General features: G+C 37.5%; 1 protein-coding gene across 1 annotated transcript in view; it reads left to right on the top strand.

Moving 5' to 3' along the window:
• The first annotated feature begins 7,856 nt into the window (after nucleotides 1-7,856).
• The window catches only part of EIF4E (eukaryotic translation initiation factor 4E), a 110,407-nt gene continuing 91,515 nt past the window's right edge, over nucleotides 7,857-26,748 (top strand). The window contains exon 1 of the mRNA XM_079920388.1: nucleotides 7,857-7,902. Coding sequence (XP_079776514.1) covers nucleotides 7,872-7,902 — 31 coding nt within the window. The 5' untranslated portion in view covers nucleotides 7,857-7,871. The remainder of the gene's footprint in view (nucleotides 7,903-26,748) is intronic.

Below are 26,748 nucleotides of genomic sequence, written 5' to 3' on the forward strand. Positions count from 1 at the left end.
AATTTATATACACATGAGCAAAAAAGAAATCAAGCACCAAATATATGTATATATGTATATGTATGTGTATATGATATGTGTATATGCACATATAGTACATATATATAGAATATTTTAAACGAAAACTAGACTGTACTATGCAGAGTATTTAGTTACCTGTTTTGTTCAAGTTGTGAACTTCCTTTATTGCCATCAGATATACTTTATTCCAGGAAATTCCCTGGTGGTCCAGTGCTTAGGACTCCACACTTCCACTGCAGGGGTCACGGTTTGATCCCTGGTTGGGGAACTAAGACCGCATATGCTGTGCAGTGCAACCAAAAAAAAAAAAAAAAATATATATATATATATATATATATATATATATGTACTTTTTGCACATAATTTTAATGTCTGCATAATATTCCATTGTATAATTTACTGAGCCAAATTAACTAATAATAGACATTTAGGTTATTTTTAATTGTTATGGATTATAAACAAGGCTTCTGTGAGTACGTTTTTAGTTCAAACTTTATATAAATCCTCACTTACTTAGGATATAGTCTTAAAAGTGGAATTGCTGCATCAAAGGATTGTCACTGTTGTTTATTCTTTTTTATATAGTTTGCCAAATTTTTCCTCAGAAAATGTGTAAAAATTTACACTCTGGTCAGAACTGTATTAGAGATCTTATTTCCTGAGACCTTACTAGTACTAGGTATTATCTATTTTTAATGTTTTTCATTTTGATAAATATGTAAATCTATTTGTTTTTAGATTATAGTAAGGCTGAACATTTTTCTATGATTATAGCACTTCCATTTCTTCTTTTATGTGTTTGCTTTTGTTAAAATTTCTTTTTTGCAGAACAATACTAAACAAAGAGTCAACACAACTTGGCCACGTTACCATCGCCTAAACACATCAGTGTTTCATCTGTCCTAGTTACCTTCAATCCTTATTCGCTTGCCTATTAAATGTTTACATATTTGCAGTCATTGATGGAATATTTTGCTCTGCATTTTCACATAGCACTATGCCATGGATTACTCTTAGATTTAGAGAAACAGTAAGTCCCATTCCTCTTCTACACAATAGCTCTTTATGTATTTGGTACTATCATGTCTTATGGTTTCTCAGTTCTTACAATATTCCCTTGTATTTTATAGTATGTTTATTTTATTTTATTTTACATCTTTATTGGAGTATAATTGCTTTACAATGGTGTGTTAGTTTCTGCTTTACAAAAAAGTGAATCAGTTATACATATACATATGTTCCCATATCTCTTCCCTCTTGCGTCTCCCTCCCTCCCACCCTCCCTATCCCACCCCTCCAGGCGGTCACAAAGCTCCGAGCTGATCTCCCTGTGCTATGCGGCGGCTTCCCACTAGCTATCTATCTTACATTTAGTAGTGTATATATGTCCATGCCTCTCTCGCACTTTGTCACAGCTTACCCTTCCCCCTCCCCATATCCTCAAGTCCATTCTCTAGTAAGTCTGTGTCTTTATTCCTGTCTTATCCCTAGGTTCTTCATGACATTTTTTTTTCTTAAATTCCATATATATGTGTTAGCATACGGTATTTGTCTTTCTTTTTCTGATTTACTTCACTCTGTATGACAGACTCTAGGTCTATCCACCTCATTACAAATAGCTTAATTTCGTTTCTTTTTATGGCTGAGTAATATTCCATTGTATATATGTGCCACATCTTCTTTATCCATTCATCCGATGATGGACACTTAGATTGTTTCCATCTCTTGGCTATTGTAAATAGAGCTACAATGTACATTTTGGTACATGACTCTTTATGAATTATGGTTTTCTCAGGGTATATGCCCAGTAGTGGGATTGCTGGGTCATAAGGTAGTTCTATTTGTAGATTTTTAAGGATCCTCCATACTGTTCTCCATAGTGGCTGTACCAATTCACATTCCCACCAGCAGTGCAAGAGTGTTCCCTTTTCTCCACACCCTCTCCAGCATTTATTGTTTTTAGATTTTTTGATGATGGCCATTCTGACTGGTGTGAGATGATATCTCAATGTAGCTTTGATTTGCATTTCTCTAATGATTAATGATGTTGAGCATTCTTTGATGTGTTTGTTGGCAGTCTGTATATCTTCTTTGGAGAAATGTCTATTTAGGTCTTCTGCCCATTTTTGGATTGGGTTGGTTTTTTTTTGTTGTTACTGAGCTGCATGAGCTGCTTGTAAATTTTGGAGATTAATCCTTTGTCAGTTGCTTCATTTGCAAATATTTTCTCCCATTCTGAGGGTTGTCTTTCGGTATTGTTTATGGTTTCCTTTGCTATGCAAAAGCTTTGAAGTTTCATTAGGTCCCATTTGTTTATTTTTGTTTCTTTTTCTATTTCTCTAGGAGGTGGGTCAAAAAGGATCTTGCTGTCATTTATGTCATAGAATGTTCTGCCTATGTTTTCCTCTAAGAGTTTGATAGTTTCTGGCTTTACATTTAGGTCTTTAATCCATTTTGAGCTTATTTTTGTGTATGGTGTTAGGGAGGGATCTAATCTTATACTTTTACATGTAGCTGTCCAGTTTTCCCAGCACCACTTATTGAAGAGGCTGTCCTTTCTCCACTTTACATTCTTGTTTCCTTTATCAAAGATAAAGTGACCATATGTGCGTGGGTTTATCTCTGGGCTTTCTATCCTGTTCCATTGATCTATATTTCTGTTTTTGTGCCAGTACCATATTCTCTTGATTACTGTAGCTTTGTAGTATAGTCTGAAGTCAGGGAGCCTGATTCCTTCACCTCCGTTTTTCGTTCTCAAGATTGCTTTGGCTAATCGGGGTCTTTTGTGTTTCCATACAAATTGTGAAATTTTTTGTTCTAGTTCTGTGAAAAATGCCAGTGGTAGTTTGATAGGGATTGCATTCAATCTGTAGATTGCTTTGGGTAGTAGAGTCATTTTCAAATGTTGATTCTTCCAATCCAAGAACATGGTATATCTCTCCATCTATTTGTATCATCTTTAATTTCTTTCATCAGTGTCTTATAATTTTCTGCATACAGGTCTTTTGTCTCCTTAGGTAGGTTTATTCCTAGATATTTTATTCTTTTTGTTGCAATGGTAAATGGGAGTGTTTTCTTGATTTCACTTTCAGATTTTTCATCATTAGTGTATAGAAATGCCAGAGATTTCTATGCATTAATTTTGTATCCTGCTACTTTACCAAATTCATTGATTAGCTCTAGTAGTTTTCTGGTAGCATCTTCAGGATTCTCTATGTAGAGTATCATGTCATTTGCAAACAGTGACAGCTTTGCTTCTTCTTTTCTGATTTAGATTCCTTTTATTTCTTTTTCTTCTCCGATTGCTGTGGCTAAAACATCCAAAACTATATTGAATAAGAGTGGTGAGAGTGGGCAACCTTGTCTTGTTCCTGATCTTAGTGGAAATGCTTTCAGTTTTTCACCATTGAGGATGATGTTAGCTGTGGGTTTGTCATATATGGCCTTTATTATGCTGAGGAAAGTTCCCTCTATGCCTACTTTCTGCAGGATTTTTATCATAAATGGGTGTTGAATTTTGTCAAAAGCTTTCTCTGCATCTATTGAGATGATCATACGGTTTTTCTCCTTCAATTTGTTAATATGGTTTATCACATTGATTGATTTGCATATATTGAAGAATCCTTGCGTTCCTGGAATAAACCCCACTTGATCATGGAGTATGATCCTTTTAATGTGCTGTTGGCTTCTGTTTGCTAGTATTTTGTTGAGGATTTTTGCATCTATGTTCATCATTGATATTGGCTTGTAGTTTTCTTTCTTTGTGACATCCTTGTCTGGTTTTGGTATCAAGTTGATGGTGGCCTCATAGAATGAGTTTGGGAGCGTTCCTCCCTCTGATGTATTTTGGAAGAGTTTGAGAAGGATAGGTCTTAGCTCTTCTCTAAATATTTGATAGAATCCACCCGTGAAGCCATCTAATCCTGGGCTTTTGTTTGTTGGAAGATTTTTAATCACAGTTTCAATTTCAGTGCTTGTGATTGCTCTGTTCATATTTTCTATTTCTTCCTGATTCAGTCTTGGCAGGTTGTGCATTTCTAAGAATTTGTCCATTTCTTCCAGGTTGTCTATTTTATTGGCATAGAGTTGCTTGTAGTAATCTCTCATGATCTTTTTTATTTCTGCAGTGTCAGTTGTTACTTCTCCTTTTTCATTTCTAATTCTATTGATTTGAGTCTTCTCCCTTTTTTTCTTGATGAGTCTGGCTAATGGTTTATCTATTTTGTTTATCTTCTCAAAGAACCAGCTTTTAGTTTTATTGATCTTTGCTATTGTTTCCTTCATTTCTTTTTCATTTATTTCTGATCTGATTTTTATAATTTCTTTCCTTCTGCTAACTTTGGGGTTTTTTTGTTCTTCTTTCTCTAATTGCTTTAGGTGCAAGGTTAGGTTGTTTCTTTGAGATGTTTCCCGTTTCTTAAGGTAGGATTGTATTGCTATAAACTTCCCTCTTAGAACTGCTTTTGCTGCATCCCATAGGTTTTGGGTCGTCATGTCTCCATTGTCATTTGTTTCTAGGTATTTTTGATTTCCTCTTTGATTTCTTCAGTGACCACTTCGTTATTAAGTAGTGTATTGTTTAGCCTCCATGTGTTTGTATTTTTTACAGATTTTTCCTGTAATTGATATCTAGTCTCATAGCGTTGCGGTCGGAAAAGATACTTGATGCGATTTCAATTTTCTTAAATTTACTAAGGCTTGATTTGTGACCCAAGATATGATCTATCCTGGAGAATGTTCCATTAGCACTTGAGAAAAATGTGTATTCTGTTGTTTTTGGTTGGAATGTCCTGTAAATATCAATTAAGTCCATCTTGTTTAATGTATCCTTTAAAGCTTGTGTTTCCTTATTTATTTTCATTTTGGATGATCTGTCCATTGGTGAAAGTGGGATGTTACAATCCCCTACTATGAATGTGTTACTGTCGATTTCCCCTTTTATGGCTGTTAGTATTTGCCTTATGTATTAAGGTGCTTCTATGTTGGGTGCATAGATATTTACAATTGTTATATCTTCTTCTTGGATCGATCCCTTGATCATTATGTAGTGTCCTTCTTTGTCTCTTCTAATAGTCTTTATTTTAAAGTCGATTTTGGCTGATATGAGAATTGCTACTCCAGCTTTCTTTTGATTTCCATTTGCATCGAATATCTTTTTCCATTCCCTTACTTTCAGTCTGTATGTGTCTCTAGGTCTGAAGTGGGTCTCTTGTAGACAGCATATATATGGGTCTTGTTTGTGTATCCATTCAGCCAATCTGTGTCTTTTGGTGGGAACATTTAGTCCATTTACATTTAAGGTACTTATCGATATGTATGTTCCTATTCCCATTTTCTTAATTGTTTTGGGTTCGTTATTGAAGGCCTTTTCCTTCTCTTGTATTTCTTGCCTAGGGAAGTTCCTTTAGCAGTTGTTGTAAAGCTGGTTTGGTGGTGCTGAACTCTCTCAGCTTTTGCTTGTCTGTAAAGGTTTTAATTTCTCCATCAAATCTGAATGAGATCCTTGCTGGGTAGAGTAATCTTGGTTGCAGGTTTTTCTCCTTCATCACGTTAAATATGTCCTGCCAGTCCCTTCTGGCTTGCACAGTTTCTGCTAAAAGATCAGCTGTTAACCTTATGGGGATTCCCCTTTGTGTTATTTGTTGTCTTTCCCTTACTGCTTTTAATATGTTTTCTTTGTATTTAATTTTTGACAGTTTGATTAATATGTGTCTTGGCGTATTTCCCCTTGGATTTATCCTGTATGGGACTCTCTGTGCTTCCTGGACTTGATTAACTATTTCATTTCCCATATTAGGGAAGTTTTCAACTATAATCTCTTGAAATATTTTCTCAGTCCCTTTCTTTTTCTCTTCTTCTTCTGCAACCCCTATAATTGAATGTTGGTGTGTTTAATATTGTCCCAGAGGTCTCTAAGACTGTCCTCAGTTCTTTTCATTCTTTTTTCTTTATTCTGCTCTGCAGTAGTTATTTGCACTATTTTATCTTCCAGGTCACTTATCCATTCTTCTGCCTCAGTTATTCTGCTATTGATCACATCTAGAGTATTTTTAATTTCGTTTATTGTGTTGTTCATTGTTGTTTGTTTCATCTTCATTCTTCTAGGTCCTTGTTAAATGTTTCTTGCATTTTGTCTATTCTATTTCCAAGATTTTGGATCATCTTTACTATCATTATTCTGAATTCTTTTTCAGGTAGACTGCCTATTTCCTCTTCATTTGTTAGGTCTGGTGGGTTTTTATCTTGCTCCTTCATCTGCTGTGTTTTTCTGTTTTGTCATTTTGCTTATCTTACTGTGTTTGGGGTCTCCTTTTCGCAGGCTGCAGGTTCATAGTTCCCGCTGTTTTTGGTGTCTGTCCCCAGTGGCTAAGGTTGATTCAGTGGGTTGTGTAGGCTTCCTGGTGGGGGGGACTAGTGGCTGTGTTCTGGTGGATGAGGCTTGATCTTGTCTTTCTGGTGGGCAGGTCCACATCTGGTCTTGTGTTTTCAGGTGTCTGTGGACTTATTACGATTTTAGGCAGCCTCTCTGCTAATGGGTGAGGTTGTGTTCCTGTCTTGCTAGTTGTTTGGCATACGGTGTCCAGCACTGTAGCTTGCTGGTCATTGAGTGAAGCTGGGTGCTGGTGTTGAGATGGAGATCTCTGGGAGATTTTCACCATTTGATATTATGTGCAGCTGGGAGGTCTCTTGTGGACCAGTGTCCTGAAGTTGGCTCTCCCACCTCAGAGGCACAGCACTGACTCCTGACCACAGCACCAAGAGCCTTTCATCCACATGGCTCAGAATAAAAGGGAGAAAAAGTAGAGAGAAAGAATTAGTAGAAGTAGGAAGAAAGAAAGAAAGGAGGGAGGGAGGGAGGGAGGAAGGAAGGAAGGAAGGAAAACATGAAAGAAAGAAAGAAGATAAAGTAAAATAAAGTATGATAAAATATAATAAAGTTATTAAAATAAAAAATAATTATTAAGAAAAATATTTTTTTAAAAAACGGACGGATAGAACCCTACGTCAAATGGTGGAAGCAAAGCTATACAGACAAAATCTCACACAGAAGCATACACATACACACTCACAAAAAGAGGAAAAGGGGAAAAAAATCATAAATCTTGCTCTCAAAGTCCACCTCCTCAATTTAGGATGATTCGTTGTCTATTCATGTATTCCACAGATGCAGGGTACATCAAGTTGATTGTGGAGCTTTAATCCGCTGCTTCTGAGGCTGCTGGGAGAGATTTCCCTTTCTCTTCTTTGTTCTCACAGCTCCCAGGGGCTCAGCTTTGGCTTTGGCCCCACCTCTGTGTGTAAGTCACCGGAGGGCGTCTGTTTTTCGCTCAGACAGGACGGGGTTAAAGGAGCCGCTGATTCAGGGGCTCTGGCTCACTCAGGCCGGGGGGGAGGGAGGGGCACCGAGTGCGGGGCAGGCCTGCTGCGGCCGAGGCCTGCATGACGTTGCACCGGCCTGAGGCGCGCCGTGCGTTCTCCCGGAGTTGTTGTCCCTGGGTCCCGGGACCCTGGCAGTGGCGGGCTGCACAGGCTCCCCGGAAGCGGGGTGTGGATAGTGACCTGTGCTCGCACACAGGCTTCTTGGTGGTGGCAGCAGCAGCCTTAGCTTCTCTTGCCCGTCTCTGGGGTCCGCGCTTTTAGCCACGGCTCGCGCCTGTCTCTGGAGCTCCTTTAAGCAGCGCTCTTAATCCCCTCTCCTCACGCACCAGGAAACAAAGAGGGAAGAAAAAGTCTCTTTGCTCTTCGACAGGTCCAGACTTTTCCCCGGACTCCCTCCCGGCTAGCCGTGGTGCACTAACCCCTTCAGGCTGTGTTCACGCTGCCAACTCCAATCCTCTCCCTGCGCTCCGATGGAAGCCCGAGCCTCAGCTCCCAGGGCGGGTAAGCAGACAAGCCTCTCGGCTGGTGAGTGCCGGTCGGCCCTGATCCTCTGTGCGGGAATCTCTCCGCTTTGCCCTCCGCACCCCTGTTGCTGCGCTCTCCTCCGCGGCTCCGAAGCTTTCCCCCTCCGCCACCTGCAGTCTCCGCCCACAAAGGAGCTTCCTAGTGTGTGGAAACCTTTCCTCCTTCACAGCTCCCTCCCACTGATGCAGGTCCCATCCCTATTCTTTTGTCTCTGTTTTTTTTTTTTCTTTTGCCCTACCCAGGTACGTGGGGAGTTTCTTGCCTTTTGGGAGGTCTGAGGTCTTCTGCCAGCATTCAGTAGGTGTTCTGTAGGAGTTGTTCCACGTGTAGATGTATTCATGGTGTATCTGCTAGGGTTGGAGGGTCTCCTGCAGAGGCGGGGCATGGCTGTGCTCATCATGGGAACAAGGATACTGGCAGCAGAAATTCTGGGAAGTACTCCTTGATGTAAGCGCTCCCAGAGTCGGCCATTAGCCCCACCAAAAGGCCTCTATAGTATGTTTAGATCCCTTGTAATCTTTGTCCATCTACTCTGGAGAAATTCCAGTTTGTTGACCTCTGTTGGGTTGTGTCCAGGACTGAGCTAATCAAATAGAGAAACAGGAATTTCTGAAAATTCTAGTTCAAAAGACCCTCAGGGTTTTTCGCAGGGAGACTAGAAACTCTCCTGCTCTTGCTGGCCACCTCCTCTGGAGGCTGCTGCTTCCTTGCATCTTTAGGAAAGCAGTGCTTGGGGCAGTTAAGAGCCCAGATGTTGTATTAAGATAGGCAAACCTGGGTTGAAACCTCTACCTACATACCCCCTCCCTTAGTCTTGTTTCCATGGGCCACTTGTTTAACCTCACTTTCCATATCAGAAAAATACAGATTAGAGTACCTACCTCATAGAGTTTTGTCATAATTAATTTGGAAACACTTTGTGAAGTGCTTAAGAGACCAATAAATTATAATTATTATCAATACTAGTTAGCCTTGCCATCAGCTCCTCTTTCTTTGGTCCCCTTCACCCCCACAAGGCAAGCTATTGAGTGATATAAACTTCTTAAGACCACCTTTATGGCTGGTTTTGGTTTTGGGGTTTGTTTTTTTTTTTTTTTTTTGAGTTTTTTTTTTGGCTGTGTTGAGTCTCTTTGCTGCGTGCGGGCTTTCTCTAGTTGCGGTGAGCAGGGGCTATTCTTTGTTGCGGTGCGCAGGCTTCTCAATGCGATGGCTTCTCTTGTTGCGGAGCATGGGCTCTAGGCACACGGCTTCAGTAGTTGTGTCACATGGGCTCAGTAGTTGTGGCTTGTGAGCTCTAGAACACAGCCTCAGTAGTTGCAGCACACGGGCTTAGTTGCTCCACGGCATGTGGGATCTTCCCAGACCAGGGCTCGAACCCATTGTCCCCCTGCATTGGCAGGTGGATTCTTCACCACTGCGCCACCAGGGAAGTCCCTGGCTGTCCTTCAGATAAGCAATTTTATGCTTTTGTTTAAGCATGAAAAAGTGATAAACATAGATTTTTATAAAATTATGTCAGACATAGTCCTGTTGTATTCTTCTCTTCCTTCTTCTTCTGAGATTTTTAAGTCAAAATCCCCATTGGACATCGGTTTCTGTTTTAATTACCTTGGGCAAAGTTCAGCAAACCCACTTACAGGCAGAAGAATGGACTTCAGAGTCTCAGATGAGAATTTGGCATTTCTGAGAGTCCTTTGGCCCTGGAGGCACTTGTTTCCCTGGACTTTTGCACAGAGAAAAGCATTTTTCAGGTAGTATCTAAGCACATGCCCAAAGCCATCTGCCCAGCTTGCTATTCTGTTTCAAGTGTCCACAGACAGTTCACATTCAACATGGTCAAAAATAAACAATTGTCCTCTATTTGGCACTTCTGTCACCCCCTTTAAATCTGCTTTTTCTCCTGAATTTCCTATTTTGTTTAGTGACATCCTTTCTACTGTTATCTCCCAAGTTAAAAATTAGGCTCTCTCAGGAGTTCCCTGGTGGTCTAGTGGTTAGGATTTGGTACTTTCACTGCCATGGCCTGGGTTCAATCCCTGGTCGGGGAACTGAGATCCTGCAAGCCATGCAGTGTGGCCAAAAAAAAAAAAAATTAGGCTCTCTCTTCTTCCATATGCCCCTACATCAAATTATTTACTCAATCCTATAGGTTTTATCTTCTAAGTATTTGTTTTATGTGTTCTCTCTATACTTTGGCTTTAGTTTTAGTTGACGCTGTTTTAAGCCTAAGCTTTACAGTAGCCCCTTAACTACCCCTAATTCCATTGAATCTGATCCCTGCCATCAAACTGATTGTTCTAAGAGACAAATCTGATCATGCCTTTCCCCTGCTTAACATCTTTCACTAATATGGGGCCTATGGAGCTGGAGCCAGGGTCAGAGAGGTGACCAGAGCTTGCAGAATTGGGGCCAATGAAACAGCGCTTAAGGGGATCTCTGGGACCACCAAGGCCAAAGCTAAGGAGATAATCAAGGATCAGAGGCTTGGTACATAAAGGGGAAATGAGAAAATAAGTAATTAAATTAAAGATACTGAGATTCAAATTTTTCACTGTCTAAGGAGGGAGTTTAAAATATGGAAAGGCTGAAGGCTAGAATGAATCATGTAGTGTTGTATTGGAATTAGAAGTATCAGCGTGAACTCAAATTTTGATACATAGATAATATAGACGTGTGTGTGTGTGTGTGTGTGTGTGTAAGTAATGCTTTACCCACTGAGAGGGCCTAATGGCAATGAGCACATCTGATTTCCAGATCTTGGTTTCTAAATACCATTCTCCACTAAAAGGAATCAGAGCTCCTGGAGAACTGGCTCATTCCAGGAGCAGGGTAAGTACAAGATAAGTCTGTAAAGTCTCATTGTACCAGAACATAAACTAAAGCTCAGAAATGATGGAGACCCCTGCAACTAAGACCCGATGCAGCCAAAAATATAAATAAACAAATAAATATTTTTTAATAAATAAATGATGGAAAGTATAAAAAGGACATAGTAGCCAATTTGAAGGAGCTCCCACTGGCCAAACTGGAGACAATCTGAGCATCAGAATAAATAATGATAGTATCAGGTTATAACCCATTTAAAAAATGGTCATCCATGAGCCCATACTGATAAAAACACATAAATAAACACACAAATGAGGGGCAAAAGTAAGCACTTCTTTATAATAGAATGTTGGATAATAAGTGTGGAAGAAATGAAGTCATTAGAAAATCACTGTTCGGCAACCATTATAGTAATACTTTTTTAGGCAGGAGCCATCAATGGGTGCTAAAACAATTGGGGGAGAATTTGTTAAGAAACAGGATATTTACATAGCCTCAGTGTAACTCCCTACAAAATATTTATCATTTAAGAAGGCAAAATGGTAACTTCACAGCTGAGAAACATTGCAGGTGCTTTCTTAACTATGTTATCAAAGTTAAAATCACCAGGAAGAGGACAAATCAACTTTGTGCACCTCCTAATATGAAACACTGAGAACATGGTATATCTTTTGTGGTGTTCTTGCCAAAAATGCATAATTGATTCTAATCATGAGGAAACATAAGACAAATCCAAACAGAAGACAATCAACAGTATAATTGACCTGTACTCTTCAAAATGCCAATGACCCAACAGGGAAAGATTTGAGGAACTATTCCAAATCAAACGAGACTGAAGAGACATAACAATTAAATGTAACACTTGAAACTGGGTTGGATCTTGGACCAAAAGAAAAAAAATGTTTTTGCTGTAAAGGAAATGGGTTATGTTTGATCCCTATTTGATCTCTTGGTGAAATTATAATTCTGTTTCTTCAAGATCCAGCTCAGATATCACTTTACCCATTAAATTTTTGCTGACCTCCATAGCTCTAGTTAATCAGTGGCTTCCACTGTGCTACCTCTAAACCAGGTACATGGTGCTATTGTCGCCATTAAGGATAATTTTAAGTAACATTTATTAAGAACTTACTATATGCTAAGCATATGATCATATGCTTATAAGTAAGTATAGATACTAATGGGTTTACTTTTAATCCACATAAGGACCCTATGAGGAAGGTACTAGTACTAATCCCATTTTTATCTCTCTAGCCCAAGTTCACATAACCAGTAGGTGGCTGAGCCTGGACTTGAGTTCAAGTCTGTCTGACTACAAAGCCCATGCTCTTAACCACTGTACTCGTTACCTTTAATCTTTCACCTGTCTCTCCTACTAGACTGTAACTTTCTGTGACAAGAGGGTTATAGCTTATTTTTTTCTCTATTCCCAACCGTTAACCCTATCACAATTCTTGACATATAAGTGCTCAGTAAATGTTTTTCCTTCTTAAGTTTTTTGCAAATATGAATTATGTCAAATGTTCAAAAAAGAAGAAGGATATATGTACATGTTGATTGAAAGAGAGAGAGAGTTGGGGGTGATGGGGAGAATACCTGTTCTGTCAGAATGCAGACAGAAGCAGAAGACACTCTCAAGCTGGGTAATTTGAGAAGAGTGAAGAATTTAATAAAGGAACTAGGGACTTCCCTGGTGGTCCACTGGTTAAGACTCCGAGCTTCCACTGCAGGAGATGCAGGTTCAGTCCCTGGTCAGGGAAGTTTCACAAGCCACAGGCGCTGCCCAAAAAAGAGACAGACTCTATACTAAGGCATGGACAGTGTCTTGGAAAACCAAAAGAAATACTACAATAACTGAGAGTTAACAATGAGGCAATATTTACATTTCTTGGTCTGAAGGAATAAAGGGAATGGACAGTAAGTTGCAACTGCCCTCGAAAATCAAAGCCACAAGTTTCCATATTCAGATCTAGTGGAAAATGGATCAACTATATTTCCTCTTTCTGTAGTAGAATTTTCACTGATGGATGCTAAAGAATGCTTTGTGCCTGCTGAAGAAATATTTCTAGCCAAAATTGAGAAGTTTATTAGCATTCAGCAAAATAGTTTTTTGGTTCTGTCTGCTACCCTACATGGGGCCCGAGGAATGGAAACTGATGTTCAGGATTCAGCAGAGACTCCTGGATAGTACCTTATTGGATACTTCCAGTACACTACACAATAAATGCAAATAAATGCAAAACCCGGAGTCAGCTGAGAGGAGAGGGCCTCCTAGCAGGAGCTGTGACTTTTGGTTAAGAGGCCTAACCAACCCAAAGCCACCCCAAAATCAGGAATCTGGGACCTCATTCTCTTCCTCCCTTTCAATCCTCTAAAAGCGACAAGGATAAGGAGCCCATTGATCTACAGTGAAACATACAAGTCAGCCTCAAAGGGCAGAGGACCAGATTGAGATGGGTGGAAAATGGATGCAGAGGGGCAAATGGAAAATCACCCGGAATAATGTTGTACCTACCACCTCTCTTAAGAAATGGAATACGGCCAATACGGTTGAAGTCCTCAGTGTACCCCTCCCCAGTCACATCCCTCTGCTTCCTCTCCTCCAGTGCTGCCATAAAGATTCTTAGACTTCTGCATAATATGTTATTTTTAAAATAAAATTAAATAAAAGAATTTTCTGAAAAGGACTAACACCTTCCTTGCTCTGTCATATTTTTATACTTGAGAAGCGTCATGGTATTATCAATGGGCTGGGAGTCAGAAAACTCTGATCCATGTGTCTAGTTCCAAACTCTTTGTCTTGTGCAAAGCAATTAAAATCTTTCAGCTTTTGTTTCCTCATCTGTAGAACATTGTTATGAAAATCAAATGAATTGGTACCTATGAAATCATTTTGTAAACTGGAAAGCACCAATGAAAGTAAACGATCGCCGTTTATGTCTGCCCCCCTTCTATATATAACATATCCTGTAAGAGCAAGAACCTTGTCTCTCTTGTTTGTTTGCTGTTGTGTCCCTAGTACCCAGAATGGGGGCTGGCACAGTATAGGCATTGCATTAGTATTAATCAGGGAATGCTAACTGCTGTAACAGACAATCCCAAAACACTCAGTGGCTTAAGAAAATCAGCATCAGTTGTAGGTCAGTCAGGGAAGCCTTGCTCTCTCAGTCAATCAGAGATTCCGGATCAATCACTTATCTCTACCACATCCTAGGTCCTTGAAATCCTTACCCAAGGATAGGCTGGCACAGGAGCTTTCCTGTGCATGAGATTTAACAGGCCACTGCTGGGAGTGGTGTAGTTCACTTTAGCTCATCCCATTGGCCAGAAGTCAGTCACTGGCCACATACAAGGGATGCTAAAAAACATAGTTTACCTGTAGCTTCAAAATAAGAGAAAATGAGTTTGATCAGCATCTAGCCAGTCATTGCTATGGCTTTCACTAAATATCTGTAGAACAAATACATGAAAAATTAATGAAATATATACAAATGAATGTAGCCTAAGATCCACGTTTGTTTTTTAGCTTCTCAGTAATGGCTTAATTTTTTTTATTGAAATATAGTTGACTAACAATGTTGTGTTAGTTCAGGTATACAGCAAAGTGATTCATATATATGTGTGTGTGTGTGTGTGTATATATATACATATATATATATACACACACACACACACACACACACACACATATATATACACATATATATATTCTTTTTCAGACTCTTTTCCATTATAGGTTATTACAAGGTATTGAGTATAGTTCCCTGTGCTATACAGTAGGTCCTTGTTTTTTATCTATTTTATGTATAATAGTGTATATCTGTTAATCCCAAACTCCTAACTTATCCCTCCCCCAACCCCTTTCCCCTTTGGTAACCATAAATTTGTTTTCTATGTCTGTGAGTCTGTTTCTGTTTTGGAAATAAGTTCACTTGTATCATTTTTTTAGTTTCCACATATGTGATATCATATGTTTGTCTTTCTCTGTCTGATTTACTTCACCTAGGATGATAATCTCTAGGTCCATCCATGTTGCAGCAGATGGCGTTATTTCATTCTTTTATGGTTGAGTAGTATTCCATTGTATATATCTTCTTTATCCATTCACCTGTCTGTGGACGTTTAGGTTGCTTCTGTGTCTTGGCTATTGTAAATAGTGCTGCTATTGAACATTGGGGTGCATGTATCTTTTCAAATTAGAGTTTTCATCGTTTTCGGATCTATGCCCAGGAGTGGGATTGCTGGATCATATGGTAGTTCTATATTTAGTTTTTTAAGAAACATCCATACTCTTCTCCATAGTGGCTGCACCAATTTACATCCCCACCAACAATGTAGGAGGGTTCCCTTTTCTCCACACCCTCTCCAGCATTTGTTATTTGTAGACTTTTTATGATGGCCATTCTGACAGGTGTGAGGTGAAATGTCATTGTAGTTTTGATTTGCATTTCCCTGATGATTAGAGATGTTGAGCATCTTTTCATGTGCCCATTGCCCATCTCAATTTCCTCTTTGGAAAAGTATCTATTTGGGTCTGCTGTCCATTTTTTGATTGGGTTGTTTGGTTTTGTTTGTTTGTTTGTTTTAATACTGAGCTCTATGAGCTGTTTGTATATTTTGGAAATTACGCCCTTCTTGGTCGCATTGTTGGCAAATAATTTCTCCCAGTCCCTAAGTTGTCTTTGTTTTGTTTATGGTTTCCTTTGCTGTGCAAAAGCTTTGAAGTTTAGTTAGGTCCCATTTGTTTATTTTTGCTTTTACTTCCATTATTCTAGGAGATGGATCTAAAAAAATATTGCTTCTATTTATATCAAAGAGTGTTCTGCCTATGTTTTCATCTAGGTTTTATAGTATACGGTCTTACATTTAGGTCTTTAATCCATTTTGAGTTTATTTTTGTATATAGTGTTAGAAAATGTTCTAATTTCATTCTTTTACATGTAGCTGCCCAGTTTTCCCGACACCACCTTTTTTTTTTTTTTTGCCGCACAGCATGCAGGATCTTAGTTCCCTGACCAGAGATCAAACCTGTGCCCCATGCAGTGGAAGCACAGATTCTTAACCACTAGACCACTAGGGCAGTCACCAGCACCACTTATTGAAGAGACTGTCTTTTCTCCACTATGTATTCTTGCCTTCTTTGTTGTAGATTGACCATAAGTGTGTGGGTTTTTTTCTGGGCTTTGATCTATGTGCTCATAGATCTGTTCCATTGATCTATGTGTCTGTTTTTGTGCCAGTACCATGCTGTTTTGATTACTGTAGCTTTTCTAGTTAATTTTTCTAATGCATAGTATGATAAAATTTTTTTTTTAGTTATAGGCAGAGCCAGTGCTTGACCTACAGGTATTGTAAAAATTGCCTGACCTATTTTGAGGAGACAGCTTGATCTTTATTAAAATGCTTTCGTTTTAACATGTACACATTTTAATTCTACTAGAAAGTGGTTTCTACAATTAATATTAACATTGTACACACTTGTGTTTGTTTTTATGTTTATATGTACACAGAGTAGCAAAATAACAGAAGGACGAGGTTACACAAATTCGCATTTCAGCCAGGAACGACATAAAACATATCCCTGTGTGCTTCTATACAATATGTATGTGTTCATCAGATGATATTGTAAATTATATCTCCAATAATGATTTTTACTCATGAAATGAAATAGAATTAGCATTTTTTGCTAAAAACCTCTGTAAAAGTCAGTATATTCCTTACTGTGTTGCTGTAGATAGCTTTTCTGCAATATTCTTTTTCAGTTTATAAAGAACCAGATTATAACAGGCTGTTTACAATTCTAAGCAATGACATCTTTTCCTTCTTATTAAATTATAAAGCACCCAATGCATTTTAATAGATGCTTCGATTAAATTATGAGTATGAATAACAAAATATCTGTTGGTCCTGATTTGCAACCAGTCAGGACGGGGGAAAAATTCCCACACCTACCTTGTACATAAATACAGAGGCTCTTAAAATATTTAAAATGAGACATTTGTATTTAAAACCGTATTTTAAATAGACACAATAAACATTATTTGATAAATATTTGTTAGTACTTTTAAGAGGGTGTTTTTCTCACTTTATCAATAAACATCTTCTAGAGACAAACTAGAAAATATAACAAAAATATTTCTTTTATAAACCCAGTTTTAAAACTACCAACAAGTAGCTTACTGAGAAATGTATTAATATCAACAGGAAGAAATTTAGAAAATTTTATTGAGAGACATAAATAAATATAAAGACAATATTTATATATAGGAAGACAAACTTATTTTTAATTGATGTATAGTTGATTTACAATTTGTGTTAGTTTCAAACGTACAAACTTTTTTTTTAAATGTCAGTTTATCCCAAGTTAATATATAAGTTAGTTATCATTACAGTTAAAATTAGTGAGATATTATTATAGTTTTGTTAGTTATTGAAATTATTTTTAATTTTTTTTAAAACAGTCAAGGATAGGCACAAGATTATGGAAGAGAAATAATAAATTAAAAGGGAAGCCTAATTTTACCATATATAAAACAACATATGGTACCAGTATAATAATATAGTCCCATGGGATAAAATAGTCTAGAAAGCAGAGTGATAGAGTCCAAAAAATAAGAATAACTGAGTTCAAATTCTGATTAATCCCCTTTCTAGTTAGTTTCTCCTTGCCTGCCTTTTACATAAGAGAATTTATTCACATATAATGGATGAAAGTATTACAAATCAATATAGAGGGGAAGAATGTTTGACTAAATAATCTAAGGAAAATTAGGTGGCAATTTGGAAAACAAAATTTTTTAATGATAAATCAAGAACAAAAGTAAAGGGCTTCCCTGGTGGCACAGTGGTTAAGAATCTGCCTGCCAATTTAGGGGACACAGGTTCGAGCCATGGTCCAAGAAGATCCCACATGCCGTGGAGCAACTAAGCCCGTGTACCACAACTACTGAGCCTGTGCTCTAGAGCCTGCGAGCCACAACTACTGAGCCTGCATGCCACAACTACTGAAGCCCACACATCTAGAGCCCCTGCTCCACAACAAGAGAAGCCACCACAATGAGAAGCCCACGCACCGCAACGAAGAGTAGCCCCCACTCGCCGCAACTAGAGAAAAGCCTGCACGCAGCAACAAAGACCCAACTCAGCCAAAAATAAAATTATAAAATGATAATAATAATAAAATAAATTAAAGAACAAAAGTAAAAAATTAAAGGTAATAAAATTAGCCAAAGAATAACCGAAAGAAACAAAATTGCATATTTAGAAAACCTGTGAGAGATTTTCTAGGTCTATGTTTAGAAATTATTTAAAAAAGAAGACTAAGTCCAAATTCAACTTTGTCATGTACTTATTGAGCACCTACCATATCCTAAGCATTATTATAGAATCTCAGGCTAGATCAGTAAACAACAGGCAACACAGAGTTTGTATTCTTGAAGATTCCAGCAAGAATCAAGTAAATATCAAGGATAAATAACTTCTTTGAAGAAAAATAAAGAATTATGTGGTTACTGGCTTATAGACAGATGTATAAATCAGTGGAATAGAATTGAGAGTCCAGAAAAAAACCCATACATTTATCTTCCAAAAAGTTGGAAATGACACAAATGTCCACCTACTGCTGAAGGCATTTTTTAATGTGTTGTATCTGTATAATGGGATAGTATTCAGCCATAAAAAGAGTGAACTACATGCTACAACATGGGTAAGCCTCAAAAGCATTATGCTAAGTGAGAGAAGCCAAACACAAAAAGCCACATATTGTATGATTTCATTTACATGAAATGTCCGGAATAGGCAAAACCATAGAGATAGAAATCAAGTTAGTGGTTTCCAGGGGACAGGGACAAGAGAGAATGGGGAGTGACTGAGGATTTCTTTTCAGGTGATGAAAATGTTCTGGAATTAGTGGTGATAGTCTTATCGTTGTTCTTTTGAAAGTGATTTTTTTTTTTCCCTGTGAATGCTTTTAAGATTTCGCTCTTTGTCTTTGGTGTTCATTAGCTTTGCTATGATGTGCCAGACATGATTTTCTTTCTATTTGCTAGGGTCTAGAGTTTATTGACTGTACGGCTTGATATCTCTTGTCGGATTTTGAAAATTCTTAGTCAGTATCTCTCATTACACATATGTTAAAAGTAAATTTCAGTTACACATATATTCAGTTTCTTATCAGTGTCCCATATGATTCTTACGCTCTTTTTAATATTTTCTATTCTTCCTCTTCTCCAACTTTCTGTCTGAATACAAGCCAACCCTTGTGCTAGGAACCCAAAATGTTATTATTTGGTGGTTTTTTCTCCTGATCTTAAATCATTCAAGAAAATTGTCCTCCTATCTCCTGCCAAAGAGGTGTGTATATCTGACTGCCTTAATGCTCAGGAAAGAGTCTTCATATTTTCAATTTTTTTTAACATCTTTACTGGAGTATAGTTGCTTTACAATGTTGTATTACTTTCTACTGTATAGGCATATTTTCACTTTTTTCTCCCAGTCAGCTCCTGGAGGCACAGCTTCCTCTTGTGCAAATCTCATGTTTTCATTCCCATTTTCTTTGATCTTGTGGGTTTTGATATATATTTTATTCCTTTACTGCCTCTTTATGAAGCTTTGAGTAGAAGAAAAAATAAGTGGTCACTCTGCCATGTTAAACAGGAAGTCATATGTACAGTACTATTCAGTGCTGGCAAGAGTGTCGTAAAACAAAGCATTCTAATAGATTTCTAATACTAGTGTCCTTTTTTAAAAAGGTCTTTAAATCTGATCTCTCTTCTGAGAAGAAAACCTAAATAAATCACCTAAAATTCAAAATTAAGAATATTTTCTATGCAGAAGGATATTCACAGTAGCATACTTACTGAAAGATAAAATTTAGATTAACCTAAATATCTAATGATCTGGTACTAGATAAATAAATCATGGAGTCTACATATAATAGAAAATTGTACAGCCCTTTAAAATTGTAAAGATACGTGTTAACGTAGATAAATGCTATTACATTATGTTAACTGAAGAGGACAGAATTTTTTAAAACTTTACAGAAACAAACACAACTCAAAACAGAAGCATAGGGACTTCCCTAGTGGCACAGTAGTTAAGAATCCACCTACCAATGCAGGGTACATGGGTTCAAGCCCTGGGCCAGGAAGATACCACATGCCACAGAGCAACTAAGCCCGTGCACCGCAACTACTGAGCCTGCACTCTAGAGCCCGCAAACCACAACTGCTGAAGCCCATGTGCCACAACTACGGAAGCCTGCGCGCTTAGAGCCCGTGCTCCACAACAAGAGAAGCCACCTCAATGAGAAGCCCGTGCACCTCAACGAAGAGTAGCCCCCACTCACTGCAACTAGAGAGAGCCCACAGTCAGCAATGAAGACCCAAAGCAGCCAAAAATAAATAAATAGATAAATAAATAAACAAATAAATTTTTTAAAAAAAGAACTACAATTCTGCAGCCTGTAGAAGTGAAACCACATTCAAAGAAAGATAGACAAAATATAAAGGCAGAGGACTTTGTACCACATGAAGGAACATGATAAAACCCCATTTAGAACAACTAAATGAAGTGGAGTTAGGTAACCTTCCAGAAAAAGAATTCAGAATAATGATAGTGAAGATGATCCAGGACCTTGGAAAAAGAATGGAGGCAAATATCGAGAAGATGCAAAAAATATTTGACGAAGATCCAGAAGAATTAAAGAACAAACACCTAGAAGAATTAAAGAACAAACACATAGAAGAATTAAAGAACAAACAAACAGAGATGAACAATACAATAACTGTAATGAAAACTACACTAGAAGGAATCAATAGCAGAATAACTGAGGCAGAACAGATAAGTGACTTGGAAGACAATGGTGGAATTCACTGCCACGAAACAGAATAAAGAAAAAAGAATGAAAAGAAATGAAGGCAGCCTAAGACACCTCTGGGACAACATTAAACACAGCAACTTTCGCATTGTAGGGGTCCCAGAAGGAGAAGAGAGAGAGAAAGGACCTGAGAAAATATTTGAAGAGATTATCGTCGAAAACTTCCCTAACATGGGAAAGGAAATAGCCACCCAAGTCCAGGAAGTGTAGACAGTCCCAGGCAGAGTAAACCCAAGGAGAAACACACCAAGATACATAGTAATCAAATTGACAAACATTAAAAACAAAGACAAAATATTGAAAGCAGCAAGAGAAAAACGGCAAATAACATACAAAGGAACACCCATAAGGTTAACAGCTGATTTCTCAACAGAAACTCTACAAGCCAGAAGGGAGTGGCACGATATACTTAAAGTGATGAAAGGGAAGAACCTACAACCAAGATTACTCTACCCTGCAAGGATCTCATTCAGATTCGATGGAGAAATCAAAAATTTTATAGGCAAGCAAAAGCTAAGAGAATTCAGCACCACCAAACCAGCTCTACAACAAATGCTAAAGGAACTTCTCTAAGTGGGAAACACAAAAGAAGAAAAGGACCTACAAAAACAAACCCATAACAATTAAGAAAATGGTAATAGGAACATACATATTGATAATTACCTTAAACGTGAATGGATTAAATGCTCCAACCAAAAGACACAGGCTCGCTGAATGGATATAAAAACAAGACCCATGTATATGCTGTCTACAAGAGACCCACTTCAGACCTAGGGACACATACAAACTGAAAGTGAGGGGGTGGAAAAAGATATTCCATGCAAGTCAAAATCAAAAGAAAGCTTGGAGTAGTAATACTCATATCAGATAAAAGAGACTTTAAAATAAAGAATATTACAAGAGACAAGGAAGGACACTACATAATGATCAAGGGATCAATCCAAGGAGAAGAGATAACAATTATAAATATATACGCACCCAACATAGGAGCACCTTAATACATAAGGCAACTGCTAACAGCTATAAAAGAGGAAATCAACAGTAACACAATAATAGTGGGGGACTTTAACACCTCACTTACACCAATGGGCAGATCATCCAAACAGAAAACTAACAAAGAAACACAAGCTTTAAATGACACAATAGACAAGTTAGATTTAGTTGGTATTTATAGGACATTCCATCCAAAAACAGCAGATTACACTTTCTTCTCAAGTGCTCATGGAACATTCTTCAGGATAGATCACATCTTGGTTCACAAATCAAGCCTCAGTAAATTTAAGAAAATTGAAATCATATCAAGCATCTTTTCTGACCACAACGCTCTGAGATTAGAAATGAATTACAGGGAAAAAACTTAAAAAACACAAGCACATGGAGGCTAAACAATACGTTACTAAATAACCAAGAGATCACTGAAGAAATCAAAAAGGAAATCAAAAAATACCTAGAGACAAATTGCAACAAAAACACGACCATCCAAAACCTATGGGATGCATCAAAAGCAGTTCTAAGAGGGAAGTTTATAGCAATACAATCCGACCTCAAGAAACAAGAAAAATCTCAAAAAATAATCTAACCTTACACCTAAAGGAACTAGAGAAAGAAGAACAAACAAAACCCAAAGTTAGCAGAATGGAAGAACTCATAAAGATCAGAGCAGAAATAAATGAAATAGAAACAAAGAAAACAATAGCAAAGATCAATAAAACTAAAAGCTGATTCTTTGAGAAGATAAACAAAATTGATAAACCTTTAGCCAGATTCATCAAGAAGAAGAGGACTCAATCAATAAAATTAGAAATGAAAAAGAAGTTACATCAGACACCACAGAAATACAAAGCATCCTAAGAGACTACTACAAGCAACTGTATGCCAATAAAATAGACAACCTGGAAGAAATGGACAAATTCTTAGAAAAGAACGTTCCAAGACTGAACCAGGAAGAAATGGAAAATATGAACAGAGCAATCACAAGGAATGAAATTTAAACTGTGATTTAAAATTTTCCAACAAACAAAAGCCCAGGACCAGATGGCTTCACAGGTGAATTCTATCAAACATTTAGAGAAGAACTAACACCTATCCTTCTCAAACCCTTCCAAAAAAGTTCAGAGGAAGAAACACTCCCAAACTCATTCTATGAGGCCACCATCACCCTGATACCAAAACCAGACAAAGGTACTACAAAAAAAGAAAATTACAGACCAATATCACTGATGAATATAGATGCAAAAATCCTCAACAGAATACTAGCAAACAGAATCCAACAACACATTAAAAGAATCATACACCATGATGAAGTGAGATTTATCCCAGGGATGCAAGAATTCTTCAATATACACAAATCAATCAATGTGATACACCATATTAACAAATTGGAGAATAAAAACCATATGATCATCTGAATAGATTCAGAAAAAGCTTTTGACAAAACTCAACACCGATTTATGATAAAATCTCTACAGAAAGTGGGCATAGAGGGAACCTACCTCAACATAATAAAAGCCATATATGACAAACCCACAGCAAACATCATTCTCAATGGTGAAAAACTGAAATCATTTCCTCTAAGATCAGGAACAAGATAAGGATGTCCACTCTCACCACTATTATTCAGCATAATTTTGGAAGTCCTAGCCATGGCAATCAGAGAAGAAAAAGTAATAAAAGGAATACAAATTGGAAAAGAAGAAATAAAACTGTCACTGTTTGCAGATGACATGATACTTTACATAGAGAATCCTAAAGATGCCACCAGAAAACTACTAGAGCTAATCAATGTATTTGGTAAAGTTGCAGGATACAAAATTAATGCACAGAAATCTCTTGCATTCCTATACACTAACAACAGAAGATCAGAAAGAGAATTTAAGGAAATAATTCCATTCACCATTGCAACAAAAAGAATAAAATACCTACGAATAAACCTACCTAAGGAAGTAAAAGACCTGTGCTCAGAAAACTATAAGACACTGATGAAAGAAAGCAAAGATGACACAAACAGATGGAGAGATCTACCATGTTCTTGGATTGGAAGAATCAGTATTGTGAAAATGACTATACTACCCAAAACAATCTACCGATTCAATGCAATCCCTATCAAATTACCAGTGGCATTTTTTACATAACTGGAACAAAAGAGCTTAAAATTTGTATTCAGACACAAAAGACCCCGTATAGCCAAAGCAGTCTTGAGGGGAAAAAAATGGAGCTGGAGGAATCAGACTCCCTGACTTCAGACGTATTACAAAGCTACAGTAATCAAGACAACATGGTACTGGCACAAAAACAGAAATATAGATCAATGTAACAGGATAGAAAGCCCAGAGATAAACCCACGCACCTATGGTCAACTAATCTATGGTCAACTAATCTAAAGGAGGCAAGGATATACAATGGAGAAAAGACAGTCTCTTCAATAAATGGTACTGGGAAAACTGGACAGCTACATGTAAAAGAATGAAATTAGAACCCTCCCTAACACCATACACAAAAATAGACTCAAAATAGATTAGAAACCTATATGTAAGACTGGATACTATAAAACTCTTAGAGGAAAATATAGGAAGAACACTGTTTGACATAAATCACAGCAAGATCTTTTTTGATCCACCTCCTAGAGTAATGGAAATAAACACAAAAATAAGCAGATGGGACCTAATGAAACTTAAAACTTTTGCAAAGGAAAGGAAACTACAAACAAGATGAAAAGACAACCCTCAGAATGGGAGAAAATATTTGCAAATGAATCAACAGAAAAAGGATTAATCTCCAAAATATAGAAACAGCTCATGCAGCTCAATATTAAAAAAACAAACAACCCAATCAAAAACTGGGTGGAAGATCTAAAGAGCCGTTTCTCCAAAGAAGACATACGGAGGGCCAAGAAGCACATGAAAAGCTGCTCAACTTCACATTATTAGAGAAATGAAATCAAAACTACAATGAGGTATCACCTCACACCAGCTAGAATGGGCATCATCGGAAGATCTACAAACAACAAATGCTGGAGAGGGTGTGGAGAAAAGGGAACCCTCTTGCCCTGTTGGTGGGAATGTAAACTGATACAGCCACTATGGAGAACAGTATAGAGGTTCCTGAAAAATCTAAAAATAGAACTACCAAATGACCCAGCAATCCCACTACTCGGCATATACCCAGAGAAAACCATAATTCAAAAAGACACATCAACCCCAATGTTCATTGCAGCACTATTTACAATAGGCAGGTTGGAAGCAACCTAAATTCCCATTGGCAGACAAATGTATAAAGAAGATGTGGTACATATATACAATGGAATATTACCCAGCCATTAAAAGGGACAAAACTGGGTCATTTGTAGCGACGTGGGTGGATCTAGAGACTATCATTCAGGGTGAAGTCCAAAAGAGAAAAACAAATATATTTTAACACATATATGTGGAATCTAGAAAAATGGTACAGATGTACCAGTTTGCAGGGTAGAAATAGAGACACAGATGTAGAGAACAAACGTATGGACACCAAGGGGGGAAAGCAGCGGGGGGTGGGGGGGTGGTGTGATGAATTGGGCGATTGGGATTAACATGTATACACTGATATGTGTAACATTGATGACTAATAAGAACCTGCTGTATAAAAAATAAATAAAATAAAATTCAAAATTCAGAAAAAAAGAAAAGTATAGAAGAAACATTTCCAAATATGGACAATACTTACCTTAGGATGGTGGAACAATGACAAATAGGGTTTCTTTTCTATATACTTTTATATTTTTCCCAGTAAGCCTAATGAATGTGTGCTTTCTTAAAATAAGGAAAATGGGGAAAACAGTATGTTTAAATGAAGAAACATTATTTCTTTAACTTACATACTATGCTATTTATAATAATATGAAACCCACATTATTTGTCCAAAATCTCCTATTTCTTTTTAATTCATTACAAGTTCTGGATTTCAGTTCAGTTATAAAGATGGGGATTTTTCAACATGAATTTCTTAAAAATAGTGTTTAAGTAAGAATTCTGGACTCACAAGCCTAAGAAACCCCTGGACCATCTTCTCTCCATTTCCTAGAAAACACGTTTCATTTACAGTTCAGCCTCAGAATGAATTGAGTTAAATTCTGTGCTAATACAGCTTTAAAATGCAGTGCCTCAGATAAATATCAACCAAGCACTACAAAGTTTAATTTGAGATATGTGTTCCACATTACGATCTGATCTCCCTCCATACTGTTTAACAAATTAAAATGGCAAGTGGCATCATCCCTTTTGAGGCAGCAAGAGATATTGAAGAGCTGCTTGAATTTACCTCTGCTGAAATATTCTACAATGTGTTCCATGACTGTTCTGAGACTGATTACATATAAAGTTGAAGTAAAAGTTAATTTTTTTTTTTTAGTGGGTATAGAGATGCGGTGTAAAATAAGCACCATTCTGGTTTTCTGTTTTGAGTGCTTATGATAAATTTAAAAGAAGTGAAATATTTGAGTAATTAGAATTAGGCAAGTATCCGTAAATTGTGGAACATTTGACATATACATTAACACCAAAGCCACATTGCAGATTCTGAGCTTTATTTCTCATGTGAACTGTGAAAATAATGCCCAGGCTAGCAAGATCTAGAAGAAGAAAACTTGATTACCAAGGAACATAACATTTATATGCAGGAAAATAGCCTTTCATATTCTGTTTATGTTCACAGCAACCCCTTTTAGCAAAGAGAGAGCCCCAGGAAAGAAGCAAAGTGAAGTACAATTCTTTTATATCTTTCCCTTTGGGCTCAGATTACACAGAATGGTTTGTTTGCTTTCCAATAGATGGCGGGAAAGGCAACTGTAGTACACCAAACCAGTTTAGAAATGAAAGACAAGCATCTGTTTGTTTTACAGATTTATCAGCTTCTTTCCTGGTAGCTCAGTCAAGCTTCTTAGGAGGCCCTCTACGGCTGCCATTTTGCCCTGCTTGGTGGTCACTCACAAGAAATGAGCTTACTGATTCCTATGGCTTCCTTTCTTAGCAAAATGGTCCTTTCCTATCAGTGCTTTCCAAGTTACTCTATTTGCATAGCTTTGTGACTCTCAAAGGAACACATACCATGTAGCATATAAATTAGGAAATTTATAGCATCCATTC

This window comes from Stenella coeruleoalba (genome assembly GCF_951394435.1).
Source record: "Stenella coeruleoalba genome assembly, chromosome: 4".
Classification (NCBI taxonomy): domain Eukaryota; kingdom Metazoa; phylum Chordata; class Mammalia; order Artiodactyla; family Delphinidae; genus Stenella; species Stenella coeruleoalba.